At 46.3% G+C, this 14,804-nt stretch overlaps 2 protein-coding genes across 3 annotated transcripts; one reads left to right on the forward strand and one right to left on the reverse strand.

Annotated features, from left to right (window-relative positions):
* Positions 1-394: 394 nt before the first annotated feature.
* Positions 395-5,328, forward strand: LOC119137570 (AP-1 complex subunit sigma-3-like). 2 transcript variants are annotated; one of them, XM_037276979.1, is made up of 6 exons: positions 395-607; positions 1,727-1,905; positions 2,034-2,142; positions 2,738-2,875; positions 4,739-4,797; positions 4,959-5,328. In XM_037276979.1, the coding sequence occupies exons 1-5, from the start codon at positions 605-607 to the stop codon at positions 4,781-4,783; spliced, it is 474 nt and encodes a 157-aa protein (XP_037132874.1). In that variant the 5' UTR covers positions 395-604; the 3' UTR covers positions 4,784-4,797; positions 4,959-5,328. The 2 variants fall into 2 exon arrangements, with proteins under 2 accessions (XP_037132874.1, XP_037132876.1); XM_037276981.1 differs by lacking the exon at positions 4,739-4,797.
* A 60-nt stretch (positions 5,329-5,388) lies between these two features.
* On the reverse strand, positions 5,389-8,751 carry LOC119137568 (secretogranin-2-like). The gene is given in 3 exon segments (XM_037276977.1): positions 5,389-7,124; positions 7,126-7,845; positions 8,543-8,751. Coding segments are annotated over 2 exon segments (1,782 nt in total). The 5' UTR covers positions 7,827-7,845; positions 8,543-8,751; the 3' UTR covers positions 5,389-6,043.
* Positions 8,752-14,804: the final 6,053 nt, after the last annotated feature.

Consider the following 14,804-nt stretch of genomic DNA (forward strand, 5'->3'; position numbering starts at 1 on the left):
TCAAATGATCAAAAGTTTCTCCCCTTGTCAAGCTCTATTTGATACGTTCTAAAGGTCTAAAGAGGAAAGAAATTTCCAGTTGCTTCTAAATGAAGCCCTGTGGGTTTTCTCTTGCATTTTGCGCATTTACGTTTACGTCTAGATGTACTGTTTTCTCTTGCATTTTGCACATTTGGTTGGTATTTGATGCTAGTCTATTTCTCTTCCGGTGTTCTTTCATGTTGACTTCTAGATGTACTGTTTTCTTTGATGTGAACATGTATTGTTATGACGTGATTGGTCTTCCGTGCACGTTTTTGGCTAGATCACCCTTGAAAATGAGACTTGGGGACAGTGGGGCGCGAAAGCGGGGCGGAAAGCGACGCCCGGCTGGATGCCGTGCGGCGGCGGCGGCGGCGGCGGCGACAGCACCAACGCGGAAGAAGGGCGGAGCTTAGTAACTTTGCTCGCTTGTGGCTTTGCTCGCTTGTGGCTCTCGACGGTGGCCGGACGGCAGGACGGCTATGACAAGCTTATGTCTCTTCAAAAGGAAATCGTGAGCCCGTATGAGGGTTCCATTTAGATATTTCCATTAGTGGGACGCCTCGATTAATCGGCCGGCAACATGGTAAGTGAGGCGGGCGGGCAGGCAGGCAGGCAGTATTTGCATCACCTGTTTGCACCTGTTGTCGTGCTGACCTGACAGGTTGTTGTTAACTGCACAAACCGCCGAACAACTTCGTCTCCCCGGAAAAAGAGCATTTCTTGATTGATTTCGATCCTTTTTTAATTCACGCCGTGGTTGGGTTCTACTTTTAGTCCGACTTTAGGTATGTTCAACGAACATTGATTCTTGAGATGGTTTACTCCAAACGTATTGCAGGAAAACAGGTTTGGTCACTGGCTTGTTTTCCGCCTTCATTTGACTCTCATTTGAAACGGATCTTCTTTTTGTCCCCCTTTTCCACTCCTTACTGACGTAAGATACATCCGTTTAAAATTGAAAATCATATTTTCCAATACCATTTTAGTCATCAAACTATAGTAATGATGTATTATTACTTGAGCTATAGCCAACATTTCGTCCACCGAATGTGGCTAAATAGCGTCAAACAACTGCGATGCGATGCACTGCACTTCGAGATAGTCCGACAGCTATACTTAATCCAATGTGGCAAAGGCAGAAAACGAAATGCTGCTCTCCAAGACAACAAACACAATAGCTTAAGAGGGGATGTGCTGACATGACATTGTCCAAATGGATCAAAATGCTCTGATACTACGCACTTCATGCCATGTGTTTAGGACACAAATGAGCTGACAACACTTGTTATTGATACAAGAAAAATCACTATTAATAGTATAATATTAATTAACATATGAAGGGATTGACAATAAAGCAGACTTTGATCGTGAAATACACCTTCGTGCATGATCCCAAATCATGCTTAGATCCTGATGAATTCATGAATCCGGATACACACCACAAAATACAAATAGTGTTCAAATGAACAGGGGAAATCGTGTGCCCAAAAATAACATTCCATTTTGCTTTTTATCATTCACGTTGTGTCTGCGGCGTTGCTCTCATCAAAGTTTGGTGTCTGTTTGGACAGTCACGTTATTCTTTAATGAGCCGTGGCGCCGCAGAACACACATTGCTCGAGTTAATCATGTCCTCGGGTAAAGAGGACGTGTCTCTATTGGTTGGCCACTCTGACTTGTTGCTTTGCGTCCTCATGGTCAGATGCGCTTCCTGCTCCTCTTCAGTCGCCAGGGCAAGTTGCGCTTGCAGAGATGGTACACTCCCATGTCTGATCGTGAGAAGAAGAAGATCATCAGGGACATGACCACAGCCGTGTTGGCAAGGCAACCACGTACCTGTAACTTCCTGCACTGGAAAGACCTGAAGATCATCTACAAAAGGTGGCTGGGTGGGGCTCTGCATTCCTTCTTACAAAGCTTTTGTCATCTTCTCAACGATGCGCTCCCTGAGTAGATCAAGTCTCCAACTGACTTACTCACCTAACTCTGTCCCGCTTTCCCCCTTTTAGATACGCAAGCTTGTATTTCTGTTTGGCCATCGAGCACCAGGAGAATGAGCTGCTAGCTTTGGAGGTTATTCATCGCTACGTCGAGCTGCTGGACAGATACTTTGGCAATGTATTTTTTTTCTTTGCCTTCAATTCATATAGTTGTGCGGACATTCAACACAGTTCTATTAACAATAAGGAGAATTGTTTAATTTGTTTGTGTGACCCACCTCGTGTGACCTACCTCACATTCTGCTTTTAAGACTTACATTTTCCTTTGAGCTTGATTCTATTTGATATACAGCAATTTCCTGTTTTTCTGGTGATCTTAGTCTCTGTGTTTTGGTGCTCTCGCTATCATCTAATGTGCCACAAGGTGGCGCCACGCCCTGTCTAAATATTAACTAGTGTCACGAAAGCGTTGTGGTGGGGGCATGAGCTTTTTATGTTGGGGTGGAGATGAGTTTAGTTTGGGTTGTTGAGAGGTTAGGAGCGTCTCTTTTTTTGCACGTCAAATCAACTGAAAGCCATCAATTTTGAAGGGCCAACATTTCAATCAATGAAATTAATAGTATATTTACCGATTAGTATAGGCAATTATTTCCAAACAAATCTCATTTGTGCTTATCAAAAGCACATTTTGTATGAAAAGGTGTGTGTGTGTGCGCGTGCACACGCACGCGCCGACTGTATTATCTGACATCATGCCCGGCCTCTCCTCCTAGGTCTGCGAGCTCGACATAATCTTCAACTTTGAGAAGGCCTATTTTATCTTGGACGAGTTCCTCATGGGAGGTGAAATCCAGGAAACCTCCAAGCAGATTGTGAACCGCTCCATCGAAGCCTCAGACATGTTGCAGGAGGTGAGACGCTCCAGCGCACAACACCAAACAAAACAAAGCGTCACAGAGTGGCTCGCAACCGAGTACCAAACGTCTGTTTGCAACGTGCCACGTCATTAACGTCAGCAGCCACGAAGACAACCAAATGAAATGCTTGAACCCGGTTTGATTCTTTCCCTGTAAAAGACACCATTTTGAACCCTGTTTAAAAGGCACATAAGAGGCATTTACATGGACAGCAGTAACCTGATACCTTGCAACGGAAGTCCTTAGTTTCAATAGCTGCTTAATCAGCTCTGGACTTGAGTTGTTTTTTTTTTTTAATTTTTTTTTTTTTTTTTTTTTATTATTATTATTATTATTATTATATGGCAGCGTCTAACAGATACCATTTCCTAAAAGTGGCCACAAATGGAAAACCGCTGTCCATGTAAACATTGCCACAGACGCACAAGATGAAGGCAACAGCAGTCGCACACAGTCGCGGCTTGTAAGAATAACATGTTGGAATGTGCTGCGGAGCGGCTTCAAAAAAGTTGGGCATACACAATTATTCGTATGCCCAGCTTTGGTCTGCGGGCCTCTCTCCCTCCCTCCCTCCCTCCCTCCCTCCCTCCCTCCAGGTGGCCTCAGTTTCCAAATGTCAAATCAAATGCTTGGGTACATGTGTTTGGTAGATTAGGTCTTTGTTATCACATAGTTCCCTGTTGAAAGGAGAAGGCTTCAAAGGCTGCCAGTTCACCAAAAATGGCGCAGGTGTGTTGTAACACTTGACCTAATGGACGTATGAACGCAAACACCGGCGCGACACGCGTAGACGGATTCTTACCCTAGTGGTATATGAATTCTTTTTCCTCTGTGAAGAATGGCTTGTATTACTGCGGCTTGCTGAGCAATTATGACCACCACCACCATCACCACCATGTACGGCCCCTATAGCTGTAGTTCTGTATTCTACTGCCCCCAGGTCAGGTGGCCAGAAAATGACTATTCCATTGAAGTAACAAAATGTGACAAAGTGTTGAATTGTATGCATTTCAAAATAATCATCATAAAAAAATAGGCTGCCATGGATTTGTGCAGTTCTTCTCGATTTTCTGCTCCACCCCTCTACTCTTGGCCGCAACTATAAATAGCATAACATTGTCTTTTTAATACAAACAAACAAAAAGAAAGAATAGCTAGCTGTTCATCTTGTTTTTCTGTCTGTAACAGAAAATCTGGAGTCCAAATGAAAAGAAAAAAGGAATCGACAGGCAAAAAGGATGAATAAACGAATATGTTTATTTGTCGATTGATTGAATGATTTATTTATCTTGGGGAACCTGTTTATCGAATAAAGCCCTCACATTGTTCCAGCCAAAAACGATTCCACCAAGCACTAACTTTCCTTACTAGGTTTTGCATTGAGCTAGCTGCAGCACGGGAAGCTGTTGTTTCATTCAGTGTAGTTGTGTGATGGCGCACTCGCTCGCGTCTCCGGCAGTCAGTGTGATGGTCCATTTTGATTAACAGTGGTGCCGCTGCTGCTGAGAGAGACTTGCTCGTTTTCTGGATGTTTGCTGTGTGCGCTGCCTGTTTTTCCACCCTTGAGTGTGCATTGCTGTGGCTCTGCTCCCTCTCTCTTCTGTCTCTGCCTGCCTGCCTGCCTGCCTGCCTGCCTGCCTGCCTGCCAGCCAGCCAGCCAGCCAGCCAGTGTTGGTTAGCGGGCAGATTTGGCTTGGGAGGGGGCACGGGTGGCGTGGGTTTAGCCACGCCACGCCACGCTTCCCGTCATTCTCTCTTTGCGTGCTTCTCGCTAAGGGCTCGACTAACACCTGAATTTGGAATTGCTGCCGTTAGCCGTCGGCTGGCTCCCATTGATTGTGATCATTATCGCTTCAGGATGGCAGCAATGATTGGTATGAGGTGGAGCTGTTTGGACCTTGAATATGGACAGACAGGTTAGACGTTCCGCTCGTGTTAGTGACTGTGTGTCGGTGTTCTTAATTCCAGGGGATGTGTAAACGTGTGCCTCTTCACCCTATCTATCGCACAATTGAGCCTCCAGACATTTGGAAGGTGATTGATCCTCTGTGTGCTTTTCTGCTTTCTTCTTTTCTAGACGATGGAGGAGTATATGAGCAAGCCGGCATTTTGACACTGGAAAACGGGGACAAAGTCAGCTCAGGACCTTAATATGCAAGCGCAACAATGACTTGCTTACAAGTCATTTGTTTGTACCGCCGCAAAAGGGTGAGAATATTTCATAGCTGTAGTGAACGCTATTAATCTATTGCCATTTAAAATGTATGGTTTGAGTCGATTTCATCAAAGCTATTTCACATTCCCAAATGAAATGTTGATTGATTTTTGAATCTGTCTCATCTCCAATTGTGCCAGCACCTTTTTTTTTTTTTTTTGGAGAACCTTTGCTAGTGTGGAAATGACATCTTGATAACCATTTGGACCTTCTAATGAAATGTGTATTTTGATAACGTTCTTCCCATGTTTTTTTTTTGAAAATGAGCAACGCAACTCGGCAAAAAGAAAAATAATACCGCTGATGCTTTATTCATCTGTGCTTCATCACACATTATCGAGCATGTACAAAATGGTTTAAAAATGAGCATACAGAGCACAACCACCGGTAGGCCGACAACGCAGAGCTTTGCGGTATGAAAGCGATTGGAAGGCAGGCTGATATTTAGACTGGTAGATCACCATCCGTAATCACAATGACGACAACTTCACAAACCCGGCCGGGATACACGCTCGTTCCAGTCGGCAACCCAAATGTTAGCAAAGTACTGGGATCTTCACATCTACTTCAATTCAACACGTTTTGAAATCGAATGTCAAGTAGACATGTTCTGCAAACACAGTGTCAAACTTTAACAGTGTCACAAAACGTAATTAGAAACTCTTATTTGATATTTATAGAGAATTTAGGAGGAATAGAAGTGACAAACCCTGTGATTTGAGTCTCCTATGATGTCATTATATTTCTATAACGACCTTGCAGCAAATAGGGACTATATATATGTATATATATATATATATATATATGTGTGTGTGTGTGTGTATATACTTGTTTTTTCTTTTTTTTTTTTTAATTAGGGTGATACCAGCTATGATTTGTACAAGAAAATTTGTAAACTAGATCACATCCACCATACAGAGAAAATTGAAATACTTGAATCACAGCGTTTACATTCCAGCCGCGGCTTTGTCACGGTGCTCTCCTCCTCCTCCTCCCTCTCCTCCCGACGCCGTGCCCGGGGCCAGGGCGGAGTTCTTGGCCTTCATCCCCTCCTCCTCTTCCTCCTCCTCCGCCTCCTCCTTGCTCTGCACCTCAGCGGGCTTCTCCTCTCGGGCCTCCCGCTTGGCCACCGGTCTGCTGGCAGAGTCCGCTGCCTGGCTGAGGTAGTCCTTCACGGCCCTCTCGTACAGCTCGTAGGGGAAGCGGCCTTGGGTCTGAGCCCGGGTGTCTCGCTTGGCCATGCCGTCGGGTGGGTACTCGGTCAGGATTTTGGCCGCCAGATAGGTGGTCACCTCGTCCTCCACGTCGCCGTCGTCGTCGTCATCGGCCCGACGGCGAAAGGGCATTTTGTTGAGCTCGGACAAGAATAGATTCTCCCTCCGTCCGGCCGGCGGGGGCGGGATTTTGACCGCATTTGGATCAGGGTGGGTCCCCGCCGGAATCCTATCCGCCGTCGTCTCGACGGGTCCGGGCATCACCGGGTACTCGTTACTGATGGTTTCCACGCCCACGATGTCCAAAAAGTCCTCTCGGTCCATGTCCTCGGGGGTGGCGGTCTTGCTCTTCAAGGGCAGTCTTCGGCTGAAGTAGCGAATCTTGGGGGTTTGTCCGGTGGTGTATCGAGACGGTGGCGGCGGCGGGTTACGGCGGAGCTTGCGGAGCTCCTCCGTGAGCAGCGTGTCGATGAGGTCCTGCGGGGGGACGTGGAGCTTCAACGACAGCTCCAGAAGCTCCTTGACCGTACGGGGATCCACGACAGAGGGACGGATGAGTCTCTTTCGTCGCTCCCCGGTCCGGTCCCTCTTCTGTGTCTGGTCGCTCATCTCCAGAACTTTAAGTAAGTAGTAATCGACCAGCTTGGTGTCATCGTCGGCGTCCTCCTGGTGGTCCTGATCTGAGCGCCGCTGCACTTCCTCCCCGTTGTCTTCCTGATCCCCGAGGGCCCCGTCTGCTTCCTCGTGGCTCCCGTTCACCATCTCCTCGCTCTCCTCTCGTTCCTCCACGGGGACCCACTCCTCTCCGGGGGGGGGCTCCGTCCTCATCGGCCTCCTCGTCCTCCTCGTCCCCAAAGATGTCTCTCTTCTGTCCTACGGAGAGGGGCATCCTCTCCAGCTCCTCAAAGATGGAGCGAAGGTTGGCGAGGCTCTGAGGCGTGTACTTCTGGTCCAGATCCTCGGTAGCCCGCTTCGAGGCATCCGTGTTCTCCTCATCCTCAAACATCAACGGGTACTTCTTGTGGGGTCTGGGGTAGTTGGCGTAATCGGCCGGCGGGCTCTGCGCCGTTTCAGTACCTTTGGTGCGGTGTCTGTGTAGGCGGCGGTCGTCCCGGGGAGTCGACGCAGGGCTGAGCTTCGCCTTATCCCGCAGGGACTCGAGTAAGGATCTCATCAGATGTTCGGCGGTGACGTCCTGGCGTTCGGCGGGAGCCTCGTCGTCGTCGTCGCCCTCCTCCTCCTCGTCACCCTGTTGCTGCTGTTGCTGGGAGGCGAGTTGAAGCAACACCTTGAACTTTTCCACTTGGTCGTAGTCTGACGGCGCGGGTCCGGGGCGACCCCCGTTACGCTGCTTCAGGTTCTCGATGTACTGCAAAGCTTTGAGCAGATCGGAGCCGGCCGGCTGCCCTTGGTAGTGGCGGGGGAGAGACGCGGCCTGCACGCCGCATCCGTGGAGGAGGACGGCGAGCAGGACCAGGGCTGCCCCCGCGGGCAACTTGTGGTGGAAATGCAGCATATTAGAGGCAATTGGTCACCTGTCCACAGAAAAACAATCAATGCATCCATTGTTCACATCCAGATGAGATAGAGGTGTTACTGTTCTTGTAGATCTGTCGTTTTTTGTTCTTGTGCTAAGCCTCTATCAAGCTATCTATTTGACACACTGCGCTGTGATGTCAAGCTTTTCATATTTTGCTTGTGTTGCTGTGCAAGTTGCTATTTCTTGGGGAGGAGGAGGGGGGGTGCCAAGTCTTACCAAATTAATCTTGCGAAACTCATCTGATCCGAAAGCAGAATTAAATATTAAAATTTGGTTTTCCCCAGCATAGATAGATAGATAGATAGATAGATAGATAGATAGATAGATAGATAATATCATATGGATTGCTAGATGGCTTACCAACATATTGTAAAAACAACTTGTAATATGATGAATGTGATCGCGGTTGTCCTCATTTTCTTCCATTTTCCGTGCCATTTGCACTGGAAGTGTTTGTTTCAATCCATCCATCGATCTATTGTGTATGACTCATGCCTCGTTTTGTGGTGGTGGTGGTGGTGGGGGGCAGGCAAAGTCGAGAGCTAATTGAACGACGGCGCAAAACAAAAAAACATGCAATTCCATTTCGAGATTTTTATTGCAATAATACACATAAAATGTCTGGTTACTTGAATGTAAAGCGATTGGGATAGCTTATGAGGTGGAATTGGTCGGTGAAATGCGCGTCTTACCTTTGAAAAGAACGCTCAGACAACAGCGGAGGTGTTGGGCATGTCCTCTTGCAGCTTTGTTGTGTTGTGTTGTGTGTGCAGCACTCGGACAGCTCCTCCGCATATATGAGCAGACACCTGACCACCGCGTCATCGCACAACGCACGCAAGAGCTGAGCTGTGCTCCCTCCCCACCCTCTTTGAAAAAAAAAGATCGAAATGATTCACGTTTTTATGGCATGGCATGGCATGGCATGGCATGGCATGGCATTGATCGACTGGGCGAACAAAGGAGATATCGTCAAACGCATTTAGTAACGTCAAAATACGGCACAAGGAGTGCAGGAGAGTCAATGTTTTTTTGTTTTCATGTATAACAAAACAATCCGTTATTGATCCCTCAGATTCGTGTCAAGGCAAAGCAGCACAAAACAGATAGAAGAAGAAGATCACATGTATACAACGACCTTGTAGAGAGATGGATACGGATCGATACAAGGATGGATGGATGGAGGGAGGGAGGGATAGGCGGGCGGGGGGACGGATGGATGAAGCATTGATCAGTGTTCTTCGATATTAGTACCACCCTAATGCCTTCATCGTACTTTCATCATCTTTATGCAAAGTTACATTTTCTTCTGTATGGCGGGGGGGGGCAAGGGAGGAGTTAAAGCCTCCAGCAATGACTCACAGGCGCTGTCGCAGTTAAGCAGCCCCTCCCTCCTCCTCCTCTTCTTGCTCCTCCTCCTCCTCCTCCTCCTTGAGAGCAGCCAACCAAACGTTGAGAAAGAGCCTCCGGTTGACTCGGGGCCAAAGTTGCGACACTCCCAACGTTGACAAGATGGCGACGCAGCGTGCCGCCGGCCACGCCGCATGTGGGGAGCGACAAGATTTATGGTGAGCCCTCCAACAGGCTCCTAAAGAGCACTTGTTTCCCTACATATGTGACGGTGATCGAATCAAACGTACCCTTGTGTCTCCTATGCAGAAACACTGATTGTCCTCAATAGTTTGCAGATGAGCTGGAGCCTGATTTCCTCCTGCATTAAAAAAAAAAAGAGCTCCAAAAATCTGAGCATATACCTCCTCACTTACTTACTTAAGACGCGTCACAATCACATCACTGACACTCTGATGAAGGCGGAAGAACCCGCCGAAACATGTCAGGTAAATGAACCTAAGAAGTTTGTTTGATATAGAAGAACCAGTGAAGTAATTGAAAAGGAAAAAACAAGATGAACCTAGTACAACTATACCTCCTCACGTTTGTGTAAAAATGACTTTTGTGATGCAACATGATAGTTCCCTATGCACAGCTTGAGTAACTGCCTTTTACCGTCCCTTCCAAAATAAGCCGAGACAGCAACATGGGCACAACTAACTGCAAGTGACTACACCCCAAAGTGAAAATGAAAACTCCTTTATTTAATTATTTTATTCATTCATTCATCACCGCTCTTTTATAGGCTGTCCTTGTCTTTTTATTTTATTTTTTTTTTTTATAATTGCAACGCAGCTGCTTTTCCATTGCATTTGCATCTCCGTGGAGTCCATTAGCGCCCGGCAGAAAAGCCAAAGCCCTCTCTTGATCTGCTCCTTTCATCTCGGAAAAAAACCCATTACTTGTCATCAGCCACTTGTACTTTCTTGGATGAAGTGCAAAAAAAGACTTTCCCTGTCCTGTTCCATAGCCATGCTGTCGTCACACGCCTCTCTCAGCAGCAAACAAATCATTGTCTGCTTGCATTCTCGACGGCCATTAGCAGATTGCTGGATTAAGCGTAGGCAGGCGTGCAAAAATAGAAGCAGTCATTTAAATGCTCAGATAGCCAATGATGCGGATGTCGTGTGACGACGGTCAATATGAAAAGGATTCATTTACTTGCAATACTGCCCCCCCCTTCATTGTTTGTTACTTAAATGTACCAATCAATCAAACTTTATTTATGTAACACTTTAGAAAAATCTAACTTTGTCTTTTAGTTTAAAATGATGACTTATTGCTTGAGCCCATTCAGGCCACTGACATTGATTGATTGATTGATTGATTGTCTTTATTTCGAACATATTTAAAACATACAAAGAGAAAAAATCAAACAAATAACAGTTCCAAGTCCAATCCAGTTGATTTTCTATTGAGGATACTTATTTATTCAAGCTTTTCCAGTTCCTCAATACTCCTCACCATCCATTAAGCTTGATGTATATCTTGCAATTTCTGGTCCATGTACTCTGTATTTTCTTCATTCATTCTTCTCAGGTGACGTGCTTTCTTTGCAATGGCCGCGTTGGTCTTTGTCAAATGTTCATTGATGTCGATGTCTGTGCCTTTGAGCAACTCACCCTGTTTTAGTTAGAAGTGCCATTTTGTGCTTCCCGTTGACACATTTCAGAATGACTGCTGGCTTGTCGTTCCGGTTTTGTTTGGGCAGTAGATGACAGGCTTCGACCAACTTTTCTTGGGTTGTCCCAAAAAAAAAAACCCCACCAAATGTGAGGCAGGGCGAAAATCACACCCTCACCTCTGAAGAGTGTGAGGGCGAAGATGCCGTCAAAGCGTGCACCAGATTTTGAGGCGGCACAAAAAAATCTGGGTGAATTTAATCACGGTTTTGCCACGGGCTCCCTTGTAAATGTCATTTTTCTTCTTCATGTTTGCATTTGAAGCTCTCAAACATTGAACCGATGACAAAGTTAGCTTTTATTTTGGAAGAATGACTCATTCCAATATGAGTCACTGCCAGCAGAAGATGGGCTCTAGCCCATTTGTTTGTTTCCATCATCGTCTTCGTCACCCCGCAGCCAAGGAGAAGAGGGGAGAGTCTCCCCTCGTGGTTGTCATGGCACATCTTCTTTTCATTCCACGTTTCCATGGCGACGGCGCTTCGCCGCCTTTCAATTGCCTCCACCTTTTGTTTCTTTGCACGCTTGCGTTTACCATCCTCTCCTCCAGCAGGCACCTTCTCTCCCGATAGAGCTGCACCAATGATTGCGGCGCCCGCCCGCCGGAGACATTGTGTCGCCTAGGCTGTCAGGTGTCAGAATGGAGCTTTAATTGAGTGTGGATTTGGAGCAAATTAGGGCTTCGATTTGGCCAGACGAGTGGGAGCGAGGTGCTAAAGTGTGGCTCTGCGGGCATATCCTGTTTGAAAAGGCCATGTGTCACAAAACCAGCGGGAGTGAGTGGGCATATTTCTGCATTAATGACATGGCCTCACCGGCTCTCTGTGCCTTTCACCGCTAATGGCCATCTTTTCCGTAAAAGAAGTTGGCTCGCTAATGAATGCAAAATGAAGTTGGCCACCTTTGAGCTAAAAAAAGGTGGGTTGTGATCGACTGCGAGCCTCAGATATATGATAGCAGTAGTATTATTTCGCATTTAATTTCCTTTCGTGAAACTCTTCCTTCGGTCTCTTCTACATTTGATTCTATTACGGTATATCAATTGACATGGATACGAATGGGAGTCTGGTCAAGATCTGACTGCACAAATTGGTTCTTGATTGCTTCTTGTCACTTTTAATGTCTTCCATGCTGCTCCTTCACTCCACTCTTTCTTTCTTTCTTTTCATGGATGCGCGTTGGCGGCCGCAGCACTCCACGGTGCTCCGGCTCAACCCTTTTAACAATAATGCAAACAGATGATGTTAGTGTCTGTGAAGGGGGAGGGGAGCGGGGTGGGTGGGTGCGTGCGGTCGTGCGTGCGTGCGTTTGACGCACACGCACTGACGTCATTGGAGCAGCACAGGCAGGCGCCCGATGCATTTGGGATGAAGAAACAATGTCCCGTCAAGGGAGCATCATTAAAGCCTACGCTGAAATACATTTATTATTTATGACAGCGAGTGAATGCACCTTAGTGTAGATTTGAATTTGAAGTGACATACTACATTCAAATCAAGTTGTGTCTGTACATCCACATTATGACCTCTTGCGCAATAGGACATTGTCTGCCTTAAAAAGATGGGATTATTGTGCTATAGAAGTTATCTTTATCAATATTATGTACAGTGGCTATAAAAAGTCGACTCAATGCCAATTCTTTGGGTGATGTGTGTGGGATCGAAGCCATGGTTTGGTTTGGAGAGAATGCGTACAAATGAATGATCATCTAAGCGGGTCGTTGGGAATTAACCCATCACAATTAAACTATGAAACGCCCCAGGGCTGTATCCAGTGATCCTAGTTAAGATGAAAAGTATTTCATTCACGCCCACAGCCTTCATTTCACCTGCTCCATGACCTCCTTCCAACCATTCCTCTGCTTCCTCCCTTTCAGCGCTGGCTTCTCCCGCCGCTCCCCGTTGGCCGTGTGATGATGCTGCTGTCCTCCACCTCCCTCCCTCCCTCCCTCCATCAATGCTATAAATAGCCAGCATCATCGGTGAGTCATCGCCCAGACATATGGGTCCCCCCCACACGGTTCTCTCTAGCTGTCTCTTCATCCTTACTGCTCCCCCTTCGTATGTCGGCGTGGGCGTTTTAACAGACCTCCCTCACGCCGTTTTGCACCTCAACATTGTGCCTGGCATGTTGCCGCCGCAGGGCACAGCCAAAGGTCACTTTGAAAGAAAACTAAAGGTGGAACAAGGGTGGGGGATTTTTTTTCTGCCATGCACCTGTATATTGTGTTACATGTGTTATTTTTCACCAGTGAAATAAACTGAAGTACCGCTATTGTTATTGGCAGCCGTTTTAGTTTTGATGTTAGTCTTTTGGACACACATACTTATTAGTCTGAGTCACATTTTAGTCAGCTACTGCGTATACCAAATCTGATGCTTATTCACAATAATTGGATGAATTCCTTACTTGTGTTTGTCAAAAAAATAAACATAAAATGAACGCCATTTATGACAATCCGTTTGGCCAAATGCTAACAAAAAATGCTGGTGTTGTGGTGGTGTTACACCCCTTTAAGCCGTGGCTATTTGCAGACAAATAATGCAGCTAGATAATCTAACAATGCTCACAAGCATATATTCTTTATCCTCTGTGAAGAATAAGCATGACTGCTACATACCGAGCAATCGTAACCATCTCCTTCATGTTTGTCTATACAACTTGAATAATACTTCTATTTACTATTTCCTTCCTTCCTGCTTGTGTGTTCATTATGCTAATCGTATGAAAATATATGAAGAGCCACACCGGTAGGACAAGGACATTTTCTTCCTGCCTTGTACTTTAGCCCTGGTTAGTCACCTCTGCTCCCTGCTTTATTGGCACTTGTTACGTACGCCCTAATCCTAGTTGATCCCCTCGCTGTGGGCGGTGCACCTCAACCATCATTCAGGCTCCAGGATTTCATTAGTCTTTCTTCCAGCCGACACCAAACCCACGCACTCTGGTGGAGCTATCCTTGGGCAAACTCCAATAAGGGCTCGCCGTGGAGTGTGAGCAGCAGCAGCGGCAGCGGCGCAGCGAGGGCCTCTGAGTCAGACAGAGGGCAGGGAGAGGACTTGGACTCGTTACATTAGTCGTGGGACAGCAAAGAGCGAGCGCATTTCTTCAATATGGAAGATGTCCTTCCTGTTCCCTGCGGTGTTAGCGGTGCACTCGCTCTGCCTCGGCGGCTCGACGTGTCGCTCAAGAGGCGAGCGTTACGCAGAAGGATTGAATGGGGGAAAATGAATCATTATGATTGCTGCTTTTTGTAGCTCAATAGATGAATAATTAGAAAAAAGTACCACTTTTGTGGTATTTACTGTTGACAGTGTTTTTCGGTTTATTGTCGCGTTGCATATCTTGTCGTTCATTTCATAATGTTTGTTCAGAAGAATGTGTTTAGACTAATTGGCTTGTTTTGGCTACCTTTGCATTGCGCTGCCATGAAATGAGTAGGTATATTTATCTCTTAGTTGTCTATACGCGTATGGCCATTTGATTTGGATACATTTTTGGGGGGGGAACAATTGAGCATGACTATTCGGCAAGGGAGACGCGTAAAAACCAAACTGGTATATAAAAATTGTTTGATCGTCAATATTCGTATAGGAATATGAAAATGAGCCATTACTTTTACAACGTCAATCGTAACTCACGATAGATACCCATTTCCATCACATACATTGAGACTAGGCTTCAATGAAAGATCATCTATTTAATAGATTCTATAAAGCTGTGATTGAAGGATGTGTTCTGTAACCATCGCTCACTCACTCGCGCACGCACACACACCGCGGCCTTTGTTGCCATAGGAACACCAGTTTCAAGATGATCGCAATCCAAGCGGCTGATCGTACTTGTTGCATGCCCGCCTCGGGAACAAAGAGCACACAAC

Source organism: Syngnathus acus, chromosome 17 (genome assembly GCF_901709675.1).
Source record: "Syngnathus acus chromosome 17, fSynAcu1.2, whole genome shotgun sequence".
NCBI lineage: Eukaryota > Metazoa > Chordata > Actinopteri > Syngnathiformes > Syngnathidae > Syngnathus > Syngnathus acus.